Source organism: Lacerta agilis, chromosome 18 (genome assembly GCF_009819535.1).
Source record: "Lacerta agilis isolate rLacAgi1 chromosome 18, rLacAgi1.pri, whole genome shotgun sequence".
Taxonomy (NCBI): Eukaryota; Metazoa; Chordata; class Lepidosauria; order Squamata; family Lacertidae; genus Lacerta; species Lacerta agilis.
In genome coordinates this window covers 7,276,058-7,295,131 of record NC_046329.1, presented here as the reverse complement: position 1 = coordinate 7,295,131, position 19,074 = coordinate 7,276,058, and the positions used below count along the sequence as shown (strand labels likewise).

At 45.1% G+C, this 19,074-nt stretch overlaps 1 protein-coding gene across 1 annotated transcript; it reads right to left on the bottom strand.

The window, feature by feature from the left end:
• Nucleotides 1–441: 441 nt before the first annotated feature.
• On the bottom strand, nucleotides 442–17,828 carry LOC117039714 (vomeronasal type-2 receptor 26-like). The gene is made up of 8 exons (XM_033136896.1): nucleotides 17,757–17,828; nucleotides 13,472–13,647; nucleotides 9,127–9,424; nucleotides 6,322–7,173; nucleotides 5,283–5,495; nucleotides 3,877–4,003; nucleotides 2,667–3,426; nucleotides 442–643 (listed from the first exon to the last, which is right to left on the bottom strand). Exons 1-8 carry the CDS (start codon nucleotides 17,826–17,828, stop codon nucleotides 442–444), a joined length of 2,700 nt encoding a protein of 899 aa, XP_032992787.1.
• Nucleotides 17,829–19,074: the final 1,246 nt, after the last annotated feature.

Below are 19,074 nucleotides of genomic sequence, written 5' to 3'. Positions count from 1 at the left end.
TTTGGAGGTCTTTAAGCGGAGGCTTGACAGCCACCTGTCAGGAATGCTTTGATGGTGTTTCCTGCTTGGCAGGGGGTTGGACTGGATGGCCCTTGGGGTCTCTTCCAACTCTAGGATTCTATGATTCTATGATTCCTTTAACGAAATACCCTTAAGCTTGGAGGGGCAGGCGATGGCCAGGCCTCCCCTCCCCAACATTAGGTCACCCAATGCCTAACCACAACACTTTACAAAGTGTGGCGATTGCTAAGTGGTAGGCGAAAACCAAATGGCCCAGCCAATCTGCCAAGTGGAAAAAATTCCTACCAGGCCCCCGACAAGGGCAGGCAACCAACCGAAGTCCAAAGCAAGGCCATAGAGTGAAACCTGCAAGTAGGGAGGGAGGGTGGGAGATTTGAGGAAGCGAGCCGAAAAGGAAGCCCCTCCGGCTCGCGCCTCTCTTTAAAAGCAAGCCCCCAGCCGGCTGGTTGGCCGGCTGCTTGCTGACGTGGCCGGGACTCCTCCAGGCGGCGAGGGACAAGGTTCCCCGGCCACCCGGAAGTGGGGAGGGGCGGCCACGCGGTCCACCGCAACTCCTCCCCACGGGGAAGTGGAGCGGACATCCTGGGTGGCGGCGACAGACTGGCATGACCTTGAGAGGCTTCTGGCGAGCAAAAGGATTGGAAGGAGAGTGAAGCTGCTAAAATGTGCGCTGGACGAGGCAACTGTTAGGCGGATATGTACCAGTAACTGGTTGACTGACGGAACCCAAAGAGGCCCCATTAATGGTTGTTACTGTGGGATGTAAACACAGAGCAGCCAAACCCAACACTGCTAGAGTGGACATGAAGGTAACTCAGTCCTCCAGGCTTAACTTCCTGTTTACCTGGACTGAGTTACAGGAACCAGAAGTAGGTGTGGTCTTCCCTGGGAACAAGATCCCAAAGATCTCTCTCCATTTTGCCTCGTCTTTTGAACAAGCAGGATGCTCAGAAGCAGAGGTGAAGCCTGTTCCCCTATGGAATCAGCTTCACCACATGTAAATAGATTTATCTAAGCTTATCTGCCTCTTTGAGCCTGTACTGTAACTCATGGATGACTGTAAGTAAACTCTTTTATATCTTATAATCAGTACTGTGTTGTGTCTTTGCTTTTAAGAGGGAAGAAGGGGAATATACCAGGAATATATATTTCTTATAGAGGCTTTAGCAAGCCTATGCAACCGTTTTCCGCTGTGTTTTAGAAGGGAATGGAACTCTGCTAAGTTTGGAGCTTGTAAATACAAGCTGGGATGAGATATATAAAAATATATATACTCATCCACACTCCTAAACATTCCCACAGTTACTATTATTAGTATTATTAATTACATTTGCATTTCATAAACACCTGTAAGATCTCGGGGGCGGTTCACGACATAAAATTTCAATATAAAAAAACACAAAATGCATAATAATAATAATAGGAACAAAAACAAGCGAGTTATCCCTCCTTCCACAACACATTTAAAAGGGCACCAGATATCAATCAGCCAAAGAACTGGTTCCTCATAATCCTGTGGGGGGGGGGGGAGAGTGACAAGTGGGGTGCTGAAGGAGACCGCATTCCTCCACCCCATTTGCAACCCCCCCACCCCGTCTCTTCTTCATTATTTTGCAAACTTGCACCAAAAATATGTGCCCGGGGCCAATGCCCCAGCAGCCCCCCTCACTCTACCTTTGCAACACCCCCCCCCAAAAAAAACAACACAAACACAATTTGTTGACGACACCTGGACCTTCAGGGGCACAGTTACTCCATTCAGGACCAGGGAGTCCCCCACACCTACCCACCCCTTGTCCCCCAAAACAGTACCTCTGTCTTTTCAGGATTCAACCTCTGCCTTGTCAGGATTCAACCTCAATCCACCTACCATCTGTATTAACGTAGCCTAGCCTACATTAATGGACAGTGTTCTCGAAGCGACTGGCATGAGTTTGGCCAAACTGCGGGAGGCAGTGAAGGGTAGGCGTGCCTGGCGTGCTCTGGTCCATGGGGTCACGAAGAGGCGGACACGACTGAACGACTGAACAGCAACAACAACAACAACAGCCTACCTGGTGGGACTATGAAAAATATAAAGGGATGAAGGTGTACACAAAATCGAACTTGCTGGAGAAGCCAGATACAGTTATGTGTTGCACAGCATCAACACATACTATGGAATGAAAGCTCAAAGTGTCTTGGCCCCGAATGGCATGGGCTCTAAAACCTGTACCTAGGGGCGTAGCAAGGGGGGGACCCCGCCCCAGTTTCCGTAATGGAGGGGGTGACAAATTATCAGTAGCACCTTAGAGACCAACTAAGTTTGTTCTTGGTATGAGCTTTCGTGTGCATGCACACTTCTTCGTGTTTGCCTGAGCTTAAGCCTGCACTAAGGATCCTAAGCCCGTGTGTTCTGATTCGATACAGGACATCCAATCACACAGAACATTTTAAAGATTTACCAATTTACCTTGCTACGCCCCTGCCTCTACCCCCTGTATATTGTTCTCTAACATCAACTGGACAGACTTTTCCGAATTAGATTATCTCTGCTGTTGAGATGGGGCCTCAGGATAATTATGTAACATTTGGGGAGGAAGATGCAGCCCAGGAGACCAGCCCCGGAGGCCAAGATGGAGAAGATCTCCACAGCCACCATGAACCTCCCCTTGGTGCTCAGGTATGTTGGGACAAAGGAGACCCAGACACTGCAAAAGACCAGCATGCTGAAGGTGATAAACTTGGCCTCATTAAAGCTGTCGGGCAATTTCCTAGCTAGGAAAGCCACCGTGAAGCTGGTGAGGGCCAGGAGACCCATGTAACCCAGGACAGAATAAAACATGGCGGCAGAGCCTTCGTCGCATTCCACTACAATCTCTCCGACTAGGGAATGGAAGTCCAAGTTTGGGAACGGAGGGGAGGTTCCGAGCCACGCCGCACAGATGACAACTTGGACCAGGGGGCCGGTCAGGACGATGCCGTTGGTCAGTTGTCTGTCTAACAGTCTCCTCGCCATGTTTCCTGGCTTGGTGGCCATGAAGGCCAGGACCACGGTGGCGGTTTTGGCCAAGATGGAAGAAACGGCAGCAGAGAAGACGAGGCCGAAAGCCGTTTGTCGGAGAAGGCAGGTGACCGTCCCGGGCCGGCCGATGAAGAGGAAGGAGCAGACGAAGCAGAGCAGGAGGGAGACGAGAAGGACGTAGGTGAGGTCCCGGTTGTTGGCTCTGACGATGGGCGTGTCTCGGTGTTTAACGAAGGTTGCCAAGACCAAAGAGGTGAGCAGGGAGAAGAAAAAGGCAAGGAAAACCAAAACAGAGCCCAGGATATCGTGATAGGAAAGGTAGTTGATTTTCTTGGAAACGCACCGGTTTTGTTTCTCGTTTGGGTGCTGATCTTCAGGGCACTGGGCACACTGAGCTGCATCTGGAACAAACAAGACACCGTTTTCAGTATCTCAGGCATGACAAAAAATAAATTAATAAAATTATTGTTTTGACCAGTTCAGCTCACAGAGAGATTGAGGGATGCAGGTTTTATTTTATTTGTTTTTTATCTTATATTTTGGAAATGTACATCCAGTTTTTTTCCCTTTAAATTGTGGGGGGGGGGGTCCAAGGTGGTGTCCATATGCCCATCCTGTAATTTTATAGTAGTGTCCAAAAAAATAAAATATGTATTTCTTGCATAGATTAGTTCATTGTTAGGTTGACGGTGGGGTGAAAGTCATTGAATGTCTGGTGGAAGGTGCCCAAGGTCTGTTGACCATGTGTCCAGATAATAAAAAAATATTGTCAATGTATCGCAGGAACAAGAGAGGTTTGAGTGGGTAGGAGTTTAGGAAACATTGTTCTAAATCTGCCGTGAATGACATACCTGTCTGGTTAGAAAAGGTCCCCTCTGAGCAGCGGACACATCCATAGCAGCAAACTGGCTCCCCCTCTTTCACTTTTATGCTGTGCCCTGGAGGGCACCTCTCCACACATCTGGCAAAACGGTTTGTCTAAAAGGGATAAAAGAGAGAGTTGATTGGTTCCCCTGCATTTTTTTCCTGCTGCATTCACTCTCCTAACCTTCCACAGCAGCATCAATACTTGTCGAATACAAATCAACTTCGTCGGACTGGCCATGTTGTGCGGATACCTGGTTATCGTCTTCCAAAGCAAACTACTCTATTCCGAACGTAAAAATGGGAAGCGTAAGAAGAAGGAGTTTGGATTTGATACCCCGCTTTATCACTACCCGAAGGAGTCTCAAAGCGGCTCACATTCTCCTTTTCCCTTCCTCCTCTGTGGGGTGAGTGGGGCTGAGAGACTTCAGAGAAGTGTGACTAGCCCAAGGTCACCCAGCAGCTGCATGTGGAAAAGCGGAAACGCCTACCCGGTTCACCAGGTTACGAGTATACCGCTCTTAAACACTACACCACACTGCAATGCAACAAAAGAGGTTCAAAGACTCTCTCAAGGCAAATCTAAAAAAAAAAAAAAGTAGTATAAACACCAACAGCTGGGAAACACTGGCCTGCAAGCGCTCCAATTGGAGAACAGCCTTTACCAAAGGTGCCATGGGCTTTAAAGACACTCGAACTCAGGACGCAAGGGAGAAACGTGCTAAGAGGGAGGCACACTTGGCAAACCCTCACCGGGACCAACTCCCACTCGGACACCTATGTCCCCACTGTGGAAGGACGTGTGGATGGAGAATTGGCCTCCACAGTCACTTACGGACTCACTGTTAAAACCGTTTTCATGGAAGAAAATCTTACTCGGCTACGAGAAGAAGAAGAAGAAGAAGAGTTTGGATTTGATATCCCGCTTTTCACTACCCGAAGGAGTCTCAAAGCGGCTAACATTCTCCTTTCCCTTCCTCCCCCACAACAAACACTCTGTGAGGTGAGTGGGCTGAGAGACTTCAGAGAAGTGTGACTTGCCCAAGGTCACCCAGCAGCTGCATGTGGAGGAGAGGAGACGCGAACCCGGTTCCCCAGATAACGAGTCTACCGCTCTTAACCACTACACCACACTGGCTCTCGAGGGATCGCCAAAGAAGAAGAATACTGAAGAGGCTGTAGAAGCACTCAAAAGAAGTTTCCCTTGTCATGAAAATGGTTCATCGACACAGGGGAAAAGAAATACTCTTATCAAAATGTTAAAATGTGAATTTATCCAGGACCAAATTATTGATGGAGCTTTTTTATCCGCCCCAGTCTTCCATTTCCAAGGGATTGAGTTTAAGGGTTCTCTGCTTCTCCATGACCCCAAGAATATTTGCCTGCTACCCACCTCAGCACCCCACACAATTGCTTCTGAGTTAATGGTGAAGTCTTGGCCTGGGGGAGCCGCCACCCTTCCGACTTCTGCTTTCGCTGAAGACCCATTTGGGAAAAAGATCCAGTTCAGGATATCCCAGTCAACCGATCTCTCACTGTCTTCGATAAGAGATATTTCATCTCCAGCGCTGTTGTTAAAGCGGATGTTCCTTAAAGTCGCGTGGATCTGAAATGGCAGACATGCTAAGATAATTGGCGGGCTGATTCCAGCTGCAAGAGACCTGAAACATAAGGAGCTGCCCCAGAGGAGGGCAACCAAAATGGTCCAAGGCCTGGAAACGTTGCCTTAGGAGGAACGGCTTAGGGAGCTGGGTCTGTTTAGCCTGCAGAAGAGAAGGTTAAGGGGTGATAGGATAGCCATGTTCAAATATATCAAAGGATGTCATATAGAGGAGGGAGAAAGGTTGTTTTCTGCTGCTCCAGAGAAGTGGACACGGGGCAATGGATTCAAACTACAAGAAAGAAGATTCCACCTAAACTTCCTGACAGTAAGAGCTGTTGGACAGTGGGATTTGCTGCCCAGGAGTGTGGTGGAGTCTCCTTCTTTGGAGGTCTTTAAGCAGAGGCTTGACAGCCATCTGTCAGGAATGCTTTGATGGTGTTTCCTGCTTGGCAGGGGGTTGGACCGGATGGCCCTTGGGGTCTCTTCCAACTCTAGGATTCTATGTTGACAAGCTGGAACATGTGCAGAGGTGGGCGATCAAGGGTTCTGGGGACCAAGCCTGATGAGGAACAGTTGAAGGAGGTGCTACTGGAAGGAATTTTTTTTATTTTTTATTTTGTTTTGACTACACAACACAAAACACTGTTGCTGGGTGTAGGTTTTATTTTATTTGTTTTTCATCTTATATTTTGGAAATGTACATCCAGTTTTTGCCCCCTTTAAATTGTGGGGGGCGGGGGGGGAGAGAGGCCAAGAGATTTGGGCCCTAAGCTATAGCTTGTTTAACTTATACATAAATGCAGCACTGAAAACAGAGAGATTCTGTTACCTGCCATGGCTGGACATCCAGAAGCTTCTTGCCACCCCACGGCGCCCTCCGTTTTGACCCCGGCGAGTGCAAAAAGTGCAAAGCATGCGCTACGGAATATGCGGCGTTGTAGACCCTGTAGCTGCGGCCTGTCATTCTCCTTTCAAACAAGATCGGGGGCAAGTCCTCCACCTTCTCCTCCCCGGTACAGTTTTTGAGCTCCTCTGGAGGAAACTGGTCCGATATGACGAACTCGCAGTAAAACGCACCTTCCCACCAGTCGCGGAGGAATACGTCCCCCCGGGGCTGCTTTGGATCCAAGGACCAGAGGAAATCTCCAAACCCCGGCACATCTCCTGCGTGGGCTCTGAAGGACAGCGCACCACCAAAGAACCGTAGAGAGCGCCAGTGGAAGGGGACTCCCATCGCAGAGAACTCCCAGTGGGAAGTCAGGATCCAAATTGTCCAAACGTTCCAAGGGGACTCGTAATTCTCTTTCTTATGGGCGTAGAAGCGGCCTGTTATTTGCTCTATGAGAATGTTGTCCCCGAAGACAATTGCCACTTCGGCTTCCCAGCGATAAACGGGCGGGTCCCTGTCATAGTAAATGGCATCGCGCATCAAGTCGTCCCGAGGGACCGTTTTGAAAAACTCGACGCAGATGTCGTTTTCTGCAAGCATGGGCCGCAGGGTCCGGATGAAATTTTCGCCCCTCTCGTCACCTGGGGCAAAGACCCCGATCCAATTCCAGTGGAAATAGAGGAGCAGCTTAATTAAGCCTATGTATTGTGAGGCTTCATTAGGGTCAATCCGGTAGAAAGAAGGAAAGGAGTTTTTTCCTCCCCAAACAGGGTTCAACAAACCATAACCGAGCTGAAGGAAAGAAGAGCTTTATTTTAAAAGTGTGCTTATTAAATGTGTGTGTGTGTGTGTGTACATTTTTTTTAATATCAACTTTATTTAGATTTAGATTTCACAATTTCACAACGAATTTAAAAACCTTTCGCAGATACAAATACAAAGGAATAGCAACAACCACAAAAGGTAAAAAAACAAAACAAAACAAACAAACAAGCAGACAAACAAAAAACCGAAAACAACAAAAATAAAAACCACAAAAAATAGAAAAGGGGGAAGGAAAAAAAGAAAAAAGAAAAGAAAAGAAAAAGTAAGACTAAGTGTATAGTCACGTAGTTAACTTCTTCCAATGCAAGAGAGATACAAACAAAGGAAACAAAAAGCAGTAATTAATTCTAGTTACACATTATTCAACTTTTTTTTATCTTTCCTATATTCCTCCCTGCATTGCTGCAGTTCCATACAAATAATCTATACAATTCCATACAAATAGTCTATACAGTGACTTCCACCTTCCATTCAGTACTTTACTTCAGATTCATCCTTCCGTCTGTTTTAAATCATTTTCCTATCTTTTATCTTTCTTAATTTTAATTCAACATAAATCTTCCTACTTTCTTTACTTTCTTCACAAATTTCTTTCAGTGTGTGTGTGTGTGTGTATATAGACATGAATGGAACGCTGAATCTGGAAAGGAGTTCGTGTTTGTTAAAACCAGTCAGTGGTTTATGCGTGAAAAACAGCAGGAGAGATGGCTTGTATGTACAGATTATTGATTTACGACTAAGGATTTATGTGGGGTGGCAAAGTGAGGGGTTATGTTTTCTTGAGCGTTGGGAATACACTCTACCTCGGAAGTCGAACGAAATCCGTTCCGGAAGTCCGTTCAACTTCCAAAACGTTCGGAAGCGCGGCTTCCGATTGGCTGCAGGAACATCCTGCCGTCAGATTTACAAACCCCAACGAAAGCATATTCTGAAGACCATTCAAAGTGTTGGTGCTGACCTCTAAAACCCTAAAAAGCCTTGGCTCAGTATACCTGAAGGAGCGTCTCCACCCCCATCATCCAGCTCGGACACTGAGGTCCAGTGCCAAGGGCCTTCTGGCGGTTCCCTCCCTGCGAAAAGTGAGGTTACAGGGAACCAGGCAGAGGGCCTTCTCGGTGGTGGCGCCCGCCTGTGGAACTCCCTCCCTTCAAATGTCAAAGAGATAGACAACTACCAGACATTTAGAGGACATCTGAAGGCAGCCCTGTTTAGGGAAGTTTTTAATGTTTGATGTTTTATCGCTTTATTATTATTATTATTATTAATAATGGTATTAAATATGGTAACAGCACCCAGAATTCTAATGGCACAAAAATGGAAACAAGATACATTGCCAACGAAAGAGGAGTGGATAATGAAAATATTGGAATATGCGGAGTTAGATAAAATGACAGGGAGAGTTCGAGAACAGCGAGGTCAGAAATTTATTGAGGATTGGGGAAAAAAATGTAAATTATTTGAGGGGAAATACACAATTAAATACGTTAGTAGGATTGCAAGAGGCTTTGTCGTAAAGAATAAATATTGTTGTATGATGAAATAAGCAATGATTACGTTAGTTGTGAATATTAAAGCAACGATATATAAAAACAAAGAGGGAACAACTTTGGAAACCATATGGAAGGCTTGAGGGAAGTCCTGGCCTAAGGAGGCCAAAATATAAAATGTTTAACATGTAATAAATTGTAAATATATTGTATGTTTGTAAAAATTAATAAAAAGGATTATGAATAATAATAATAATAATAATAATAATAATAATAATAATAATAATAATGTAATAATGATGGGTGTGGTACAAATTATACTGTGGTTGTTGTTGTTGTTGTTGTTGTTGTTGTTGTTGTTGTTGTTATACAATGCAGCAATGCCACAGAGCTCTCCAGGTCACTTCCACCTAGCCCAGATTAATCTCCTTACCTGTGGGACCTTGTAGGTGCCCAAGACGGATGCCATCTGCCTCGACGCTTTGATGTCGAGACTCCCAATGACGGAAACCAGCCTGTCCTGCTGATCACACTTGTAATTGGGCACCAGTTTCCCCCGTGTGGAGAGCTGAGACAGGCTGTCCTGAAAGATCCTTCTCACGTTCTCTTTGTCATCGTATATACGGAAGCCCAGCGTGATGTTGGGAAGCAGCGCCGGATCCTTGTTGAGTTCGCCGATGGCAAACACCAAGGCCAGGATATGCTGGTAGTTCTTGGGCACTGGCATATCCCTGCAGTTGGGGGAAGTGGAGGTTTTGTGTGTGTCATAGCTGTCAAGTTTCGGATTTGAAAATAAGGGATCAGCAGTCTCACCTATCCCGGGGACAGTCACATGGCAGTGGTGGGCGGAGCCAGAAGCAAAAATGGGTGGAGCAGCAATGTAAATTCCAAGCGTGCTCGGAGCGGAGCAAAGAGGAGGGCAGCCAGCAAAGAGGAGGGCAGCCATGTGCTCCGCGCAATGGAGCCCCATCGTCTTCTTGTCTGATCCCATCAAAACAGGACAGGAAGCAGCAGCTGCTCAAAGGCAGCCAGGCTCCGCACGCCAGTTAACCCTATTGGCCGGCTGAGGGGCTCGGGGGCAACGGATAGGGGCTGATGCAGGGGGAGGAATACACCCCCCTGTAAGCACGGGAAACGGCTCCCACTTGCTTTGAGGGCTGAGGCTTTTCTCTCCAAGTAGGCGAGGTCTTCCCACCCAGTCCCTGGCCAGCAGGGGAGGAGCTGCTTCCATTAAAAACGGGAAATTTAAGGGAAATAAAAAATGAGGGAGAGCAGCGGGAAACTGCTTGAAATAAGGGAGAATCCCGGGGAAAACGGGATACTTGACAGCACTGGTGTGTGTCCATGGACGTCCCAACATAATGGATGATGAGTAAGGGTAAAAGGTAAAAGATAAAAGAATGCTAGTGGCCAGAAATTGGAAAAAATTAAAGCTGCACCAACTATAACGGATTGGCAAAACCTAACGATAGAATATCTTCAACTAGCTAAAACAACGGGTAAAGTTAGGAAACAGATGACTCAAGAAGTATGGAAAGAGTGGAGGATATTTAAAGAATATTTAAGGAATAGTGGTATAAATGGAATCCTAATGGCAGGTGTAGACTGAACTTTCAAAGTACTAAATAGAGATTCCAGGATGAAAAAAAATGAATTGTAAATGAAAACTATAACTGTACGCTATATAAATATCATAGTACTAAATGCAATGAGGATAATTGGAGGTACGAGAATTTGTCTGTAAAAAGAAAGAAAGGATAGTAATATGTAAATGTATATGTTTATTTTGTGTCTTTGTGTTTGTGTATTTGTATTTTTTAAATAATAAAGAGATTGTTGTTGTTGTTCAGTCGTTCAGTCGTGTCCGACTCTTCGTGACCCCATGGACTAGAGCACGCCAGGCACGCCTATCCTTCACTGCCTCTATATATATATAGAGAGAGAGAGAGAGAGAGAGAGAGAGAGAGAGATAAAAGGAGTGGCACGGGAGGCAGCGGCTGCGCTGCCAGTGTGCAAGTGCCCAGCCACCGGCTGGGGTGCCCCCGGGGGGGCCGGCGCCCTGGTGCCCCATGCCAGTAGCTCCAATGGCTGCTAGCTTGTACCCTCCATCCTCTTTCCTTGTGGCCTGGACAATCAGTGATAGATTGGAAAGCAGCCAAGGACCGTAGATTTTGGTTATAACACAGAGGTGGCGTCTTGGGAAAGACTTTGGAGAAAGTACTTGAAGTGTACGGCTTGTTACGCTTTAAAAGAAAACTACATGAAATGAGACTCCCTAGAAAGAGAAGACTCCCTAGAAAAGACCCTGATGTTGGGAAAGATGGAGGGCACAAGGAGAAGGGGACGACAGAGGGCGAGATGGTTGGACAGTGTTCTCGAAGCGACTGGCATGAGTTTGGCCAAACTGCGAGAGGCAGTGAAGGATAGGGGTGCCTGGCGTGCTCTGGTCCACAGGGTCACCAAGAGTCGGACACGACTGAACGACTGAACAACAACAACAAGAAATGAAATGGCAGGCAGGACTGGAAATATAAGCAACGATAAAGGAATGTAATGCAGGGATACATGTTACAGGAAATATTATATTCAATATATGTTACAGGAAATATTATATTCAAGGCAGTAGATAAAAAGATTCGAACAAAAACATCCTGGAAACAAGGATGGGAAGTCAAAATGCTAAGGGAATACTGTATGGGAACTGAATCGAATTCGTTAAACTTACTTACTTATCAAACCTTTATTAGGCATTTACATATAAAATTGCAAGATCAAGAGTCATGTACAAAAACTTTAAAATATATATACACAAAGAAACAACATTTAAACTCATAGGCTGATGTATGGTGTGTGTTAGTAAAAATCTAAAATTTCCTCCTGTTAAAGTGCTCCTTGAAGCACTGCTGCCAAAAATTCAGCTACCCCCGCAGTCACCCCTTGGTCGATGTCAGAGAGACAGAATCCAACACTTCCACCCTGCTGCGGTTCCAAACCGTCCAAACGGGGGGATAACACACGTTCACGCAGCGTACTGTGCAGTGGACAATAAAAGAGAATATGCTCCACAGTGTCCGGGACATTCAGGGGACATCTGCAGTATCTCTTGTTTCTGGGAACATTCTGATATCTACCCCTGACAAATGCCGAGGGAAAGATATTCAGTCGGGCCAACATAAATGCCCTACGTTGGGCTGGTATTATTAGTTTAGTAACGTAGTTGACCCTATCGAGGATATTTAAATCATAGAATATAGGAGAGCAAATTTTGTTTACTGCTGCCGCAATATTTTGTCTCTCAACATCCTTTAGTCTAATTAAGACATTATGATAGATATGTTGCTCACTTGAGTTGTACAAGGGCTCCAGCTCGATGCCTATCGATCTGATTTTATTTTCTAGGAGTTGGTACCATCTAGATTTATAGGAGTCCTTAAGCAGGTCAGAGAGCAAACTTGATGGTGGACAGCGGAAATGGCAGCGCAGCCAGTATTTTATAGCGGTGGTCCAGGCCCAGTATTCCATTGTGTGTATGCCTAATTCTGCACACATTGTTTCATATTTAATGACATTTGGGAGTCCCAGGATACGTCTCAAGAAACTAGAGTGAATCTTTTCTAAGTCACTGTTAAGTGCTTGTACCCATAGTGGAATCCCATAAAATATCTGGGATAGCACTTTTGCTTGGAATATCTGGTTGGCCGCAGGGATGAATTGATTTCCCTTTTGATAATAAAAACGAGTAACTACTGATGAGGTACACTTTGCCTGTTTTATAGCATTTGTGCGATGAATAGACCACCCTAAATTGCTCTGAAATAGAATTCTCAGATATCTATAGATCTTCACTTGTTGGATTTCTTGCTCTCTTATTTTCCATTTCTCTAATTTCCAGCTGTTAGAGAAGACCAAAATTTTTGTCTTCTCATAATTTATAGAGAGTTTGTTAATTTCACAGTAGAGGGTCAGGGAAAGTATAAGACGTTTCAAACCCAAACTTGTTAATGATAGCAAGACAGCGTCATCGGCGTATAATAAAAGAGGAACATGTTTCTGATTAAGTTTGGGGGCGTGTGATTCTATTTTTTGAAAGTGGTCTGGCAGATCTGATAGAAATAAATTAAATAGAAAGGGGGCAAGAATACATCCTTGTTTTACCCCTTTCGTGTTTGGGATATCAGACGAAAGATGACCTTTAATATTAAGTTTGACTTGACAAATATTAAAAGAATATAGGTTTTGTATTAGAATCAGTAGGCGTTGATCAATTTTTAGCTCAACAAGTTTCTTCCACAATTTTTCACGGTCAATTGAGTCAAAGGCACCACGAAAGTCTACAAAAGCTGCATAAATCTTAGATTGCTTTTGCGACCTATATTTTTTGACCAAATGCATAAGTACAAGGCAGTGGTCTAAAGTAGAGCAGCCTTTAGAGAAGCCTATTTGTTCTTTCCCTGGTAAATTTAGATTTTTCATCCAGGTAAGAAGTTTAGATAAAAGATGCTTGGCATAGATTTTCCCTACCACTGATATCAGGCTTATCGGTCTATAATTCTTTGGTTGGTTTGGGTCGCCGTTTTTAAAGATTGGGATAATTCATTAAACTTTATGAAAACCAATTTTTTAAAAGTTATGATTAAAAGAAAACATGGACTAAAGTAAAGCGTTATGGTTTTCTGCAGAGGTTCAAAATCCGAACCAGGGAATTCCAGATGTCAGCATCACCATTAACGCAGATCACTGAAGCCAGCACAACCCAGAGCTTTCCTGAGGGCACTTACTGGTCAGAGCAGTATTCCTGGTCTTGGGGAGGCATATCGAAGGACTTCATCAGGTCGACGGCGCTGATGAGGGGTAGATTCCCCCCCACAATCAGGTCCCCCGGCTTGTAATAGTCTTCCTGGTGTCGGAAAGGTCTGGTCAAGAGGCACTTGCTTTTGGAGCCCATGTTGGTTACCTGAGGCAGGAGCCAAAAGAGAAGCAGAAGTAGCAGCCAAATTAACATCGCCGGCGTAAAGAGACCTCTCCTCCTAGCTTAGAAACAGATCCATCACGAAGCCGAGATGCAGTCCCTTGCAATTTTATTTCATTTTTGAAATAGCGACAAACAGTCACACATCAAGCCGCCCCTTCTCCATCGCATTCCCACTTGGAAAGGTTCAGGGTGTATTTATAACAAGGCTGTTTTTGTCCTGACTTTGCTGTTTACTTGGCGAGTAGATATCCCAAGACGCTTTGGGCGGGGCAGGATTCGGAAGCAAAAACAAAAAACAAAACGATATTCTTATTACTCCACAGAAGAAGAAGAAATTAATGACATAGTGCCGGATTTCCTTCTCGGCTCAAGTGGAGAAAAACATGTTTGTGTCACCCTCGTAGGATTGGCCTGTCAAAAGTCCGAAGTTGGTTCTGTGTGGAACTGAGCGCTGAAATCTAAGATGGCACCCAGGACGGCGCCAAAAGTTAGCTAGCTCAGGTGGGTGGCCGAAGACAATGTGATATGGCCTAGTAACACATCATCATTGCAGGCTAGATCAGGAGTCACCAACCCAGCACCCACGGGTGCTATAGTGTTCCCCCAAGGCACCTGTTCTAATCTATATTAGATTTTGGAGAACAACCTACTAGATCCGGCCAATGGCCCATCTAGTCCAGCAACCTGCTCTCACAGTAGTTGGGCAGGAGAGCTAAAAAATAATGCCAATGTGTTTCACATTCAGCACCCAATGCACCCCTTTGGTTTCAGAGTGTACACAGGTAAAAGGTAAAGGGACCCCTGACCGTTAGGTCCAGTCGCGGACGACTCTGGGGTTGCGCCGCTCATCTCGCTTTACTGGCTGAGGGAGCCGACGTGCAGAGCCAGTGTGGTGTAGTGGTTAAGAGCGGTAGACTTGTAATCTGGGGAACCGGGTTCGTGTCTCCGCTCCTCCACCTGCAGCTGCTGGGTGACCTTGGGCTAGTCACACTTCTCTGAAGTCTCTCAGCCCCACTCACCTCACAGAGTGTTGGTTGTGGGGGAGGAAGGGAAAGGAGAATGTGAGCCGCTTCGAGACTCCTTCGGGTAGTGATAAAGCGGGATATCAAATCCAAACTCTTCTTCTTCTTCTTCTTCCTGGCCAGCATGACTAAGCCGCTTCTGGCGAACCAAAACAGCGCACGGAAACAACGTTTACCTTCCCGCTGGAGTGGTACCTATTTATCTACTTGCACTTTGATGTGCTTTCGAGTTGCTAGGTTGGCAGGAGCAGGGACCGAGCAACGGGAGCTCACCCCGTCATTGTGGGGATTCGAACCGCCAACCTTCTAATCGGCAAGCCCTAGGCTCTGTGGGTTTTTTTTATATAAGAATTTATTGATTTTTTACAACAAACAAATAAAACACCAACATTAACCCAACACCTAACTGAAAATAGACAAATACATATACACCAATAATTCTTCTTATATCATAAAAAAAAAAAATCTTGGTCGAATCTTGGCACAGACTTCCCCTGCCTTTTCACCTTCGGTTCTAATACCAAATATTACTTTAATAACATCATATACTAAAAAAAAATCCAGTTCCTTTTTTAAAAAATTAACATCTAAACATTCTTCTTGACAAATCTTGTTTTATAATATGTACTGGGACAGTGTTCGCGAAGCTACTAACATGAGTTTGGCCAAACTGCGAGAGGCAGTGAAAGATAGGCGTGTCTGGCGTGCTCTGGTCCATGGGGTCACGAAGAGTCGGACACGACTGAACGACAACAACAACCACTGTAGAGAATGACGCAAACTTAAGATTTTTTTCTCTTTGAATGTCGAAGTGAGTCCAGGGCTTCAAGGCTGCGGTTATTTTTCGCCAGTAGAATGGTCAGAATGACAGTAATTCTTGCTAAATCTCTGTGGATTTCCACCCACCGAGTCAATAACAAAGAAATCCATGAGCAAAACATGTTTGTGATCATGATGCCCTGTGAGCCCTTCCAGGTGCGGCTGGGATGCCGAACCAACACCTTATTGTCTGACCATCTCTCCCTACACTTCTCCATAGCCCCAGATAGACCCTGGACAGTTACCGGTAGCTTCTTTCTGGGCTCTGTACCCAGTTTTGCTGCTGGAACGCGAGGAAATGGTTCCTTTCATCCCGCCAATGACGTGGATGCAGTCTTCAACAGTCTTTGCAACAGCTTTGTAATAATAAGATCGCGGAAGCTTGTCTAGCCCTATGTCAACGTGTTTTACAAAAGTTAAACAAAAGTTTGAGGACAAGCTATGGAGCTTGTCCTCGAACTTTTGTTTAGGTTTTTAACCTTTGGGATATAGTAAAATTAGAATTCCGAGTTGGGATAATTACCACTGTTTGAAGTTCCTTTAATAATCCGCCCCCTAATATCCGACTTTGAGTTACACAAATGTATTAGCTTTTTTTCCTTCTGAGGAAACTGATAGATCATTACAGTGAAACGAGATTTTTTAGCCGGCAACTCGTTAAGGTTGTTTGGAAGTTTATCTTGAGTTTTCTTTTATTTAGTGTTATTTGGAAAGTTTTTTGAGTTATTTACCGGTATACTCCTTTGTGAGAGCTGGACCATCAAGAAGGCTGATCGCCGAAGAATTGATGCTTTTGAATTATGGTGCTGGAGGAGACTCTTGAGAATCCCATGGACTGCAAGAAGATCAAACCTATCCATTCTGAAGGAAATCAGCCCTGAGTGCTCACTAGAAGGACAGATCCTGAAGTTGAGGCTCCAGTACTTTGGCCACCTCATGAGAAGAGAAGACTCCCTAGAAAAAAACACTGGTGTTGGGAAAGATGGAGGGCACAAGGAGAAGGGGACGACAGAAGATGAGATGGTTGGACAGTGTTCTTGAAGCGACTGGCATGAGTTTGGCCAAACTGCGAGTGGCAGTGGAGGATAGGGGTGCCTGGCGTGCTCTGGTCCATGGGGTCACGAAGAGTCGGACACGACTGAACGACTGAACAACAACAAGTTCAAAAGCACAATGGCGTGAGGTGTGATGCGGTCAATATTTTAATAGGGTTACGCTCAGTATGCAGGAGACAGTGGGTGACTGAATATCACTTGCTGAAGAAAAGGGGAGATGCTGACCCACACGCCCAGCTTGCTGGCGTAGTTTTATTTATGAGTAATATACATATATCCCACCTTCTTCCCGGTGAAGAACTCAAGGCTTTTGGCATCACCTTCTCAGTTTCTATTTCTTCAATCTTGGCAAAAGCTGTTACGGTGTTTCTGGCCTTCATGGCTACCAAGCCAGGAAACTGTTAGCAGGAGTGTCCTACTCTCGTGTAAGACCCTGGCAGAGACACATGCCCGGCTGGCATGTTCTCTCTCTCCTGGTCTTTCGTTCGGGAGCTTCAAAAGCTTTCTTCTGCCCGAACACCACAGCGACTGATACCAAGAAGCATCAGCACACTTAGGGATCCGCAGAATCTTCGCAGCATGCATAAACAGACCTCAGCAACTCAGCATTTTGGCAAATCTACTTTAGTTACATATAAATGCACACGGAGCACTGCAACGTGTCTCCCTCTCTCTCTGGCATCAGACAGCAAAGAGAGAGAATAAAGGACAACAGTCCCACTTCACGGAAGACAGTAACACAAACATCCGGTCTCCGTCAATTCCCACTTTGTGGAATGAAAACATACACCGTCATGTGATAGACAACAATCCCATGACTGCAGACACGGGGAATGAATCTCCAACAGAAACATGGCACAAAAACTGTTGAAGAAGCAACTGGTAAACTTCATTGTCCTGGCCTGCCCTCTGACACAAGCTGTTTTCTGTGCAGTTTGGCTAGGAACCTCTTCCCCGTTCCCAAACATGGACTTTTATTCCTCTGTTGGAGAGATTGTAGTGGAATGTAAAGAAGGTTCAGCGACCATGTTTTCACTGTTTTGGATTACAATGGTCTCCTGGGTCTCATCAGCTTCACGGTGGCTTTTCTAGCTAGGAAATTGCCTGGCGTCTTTAATGAGGCCAAGTTTATCACCTTCAGCATGCTGGTTTTTTGCAATGTCTGGGTCTCCTTTGTCCCAACTTACCTAAGTACGAAGGGGAGGTTGATGGTGGCTGTGGAGATCTTCTTCATCTTGGCCTCTGGGGCTGGTCTCATGGGCTGCATCTTTGCCCCCAAATGCTTCATTATTCTTCTGAGGCCCCAGCAAAACAGCAGAGATCATCTAACGAGGAAAATAAATGCAGAAAACCAAGTCTATTAAATATTATTTTTCGATCTGAATTCCTCTGACATCCATCTGTTGACCACATTTTTACTGATTTTTTTTTTAACAGATTGTTTTCAAATACCATTTTCTCCTATAACAGTCTCCTGAAATTATAAATACAAATGGAACCAATGATAGAATTTATTTACTATAGAGTATTCCTTTTCAGAGACTTCTTCCTGGATACATGCACACAGCATGTTCTCATTCCGTGCAGCAGCAAAGGAGAACACACATGGAATATTCTTGGGTATAAAATAGAATCATAGAATCATAGAGTTGGAAGAGACCACAAGGGCCATCCAGTCCAACCCCCTGCCAAGCAGGAAACACCATCAAAACATTCCGCTTAAAGACCTCCAAAGAAGGAGACTCCACCACACTCCTTGGCAGCAAATTCCACAGAATATAGTTTCAAGCATCCAGTCTCAGCACATCATTCTTGGCCAGTTACATGGTGCAGAGAGAAAGGGAAGAGAAGAAGCTTCACTTCCTCCCTTACCAGAGGTGAAGGGGTGTGGCCTGAGTCTAGGAATACAACTCTATGGCCGTAACCCCTTCATGCACTAACTAGCACTCATGCAAAATCACCATATTTTTCCGTGTACAACGTGCCCCCATGTATAAGACTCCAAATTGAGAAAATGGGGGAAGATTCCATTTATGTAAGCAATTGTTTTCATTAGCTACTGGAGTTTAATATATGAGATAGACTCATGATATGCAAAGGGAGATATGTCAAGCCTTTGCTTGTTATAATTGTGATGATTATGGCGTACAGCTGATGGAAACCCCAAAGTTGAGATTGTTAATTTGGGGTTCTCATCAGCTGTATGCCATAATCATCACAATTATAACAAATAAAGGCTTGACACATATCTCACTTTGCATATCATGTGTCTATCTCATATATTAGTTTCACCTTTTAAGTTGAATTACTGGAAGAAACGAACCTTTCCACGATATTCAAATTTTTCGAGTTTCACCTGTACTTCTGGGTTTGCAGTGTTTTGGTTCCAAGATGTTTTGAGTACCAAGGCGTTCGAGAACCAAGGGACCACTGTATTTATCATGAGTATGTCTTGACATCATTGTTATTGACTTGTTGGGTGGAAATCCCTTGGGGTTGGGGTTCACCGAGTG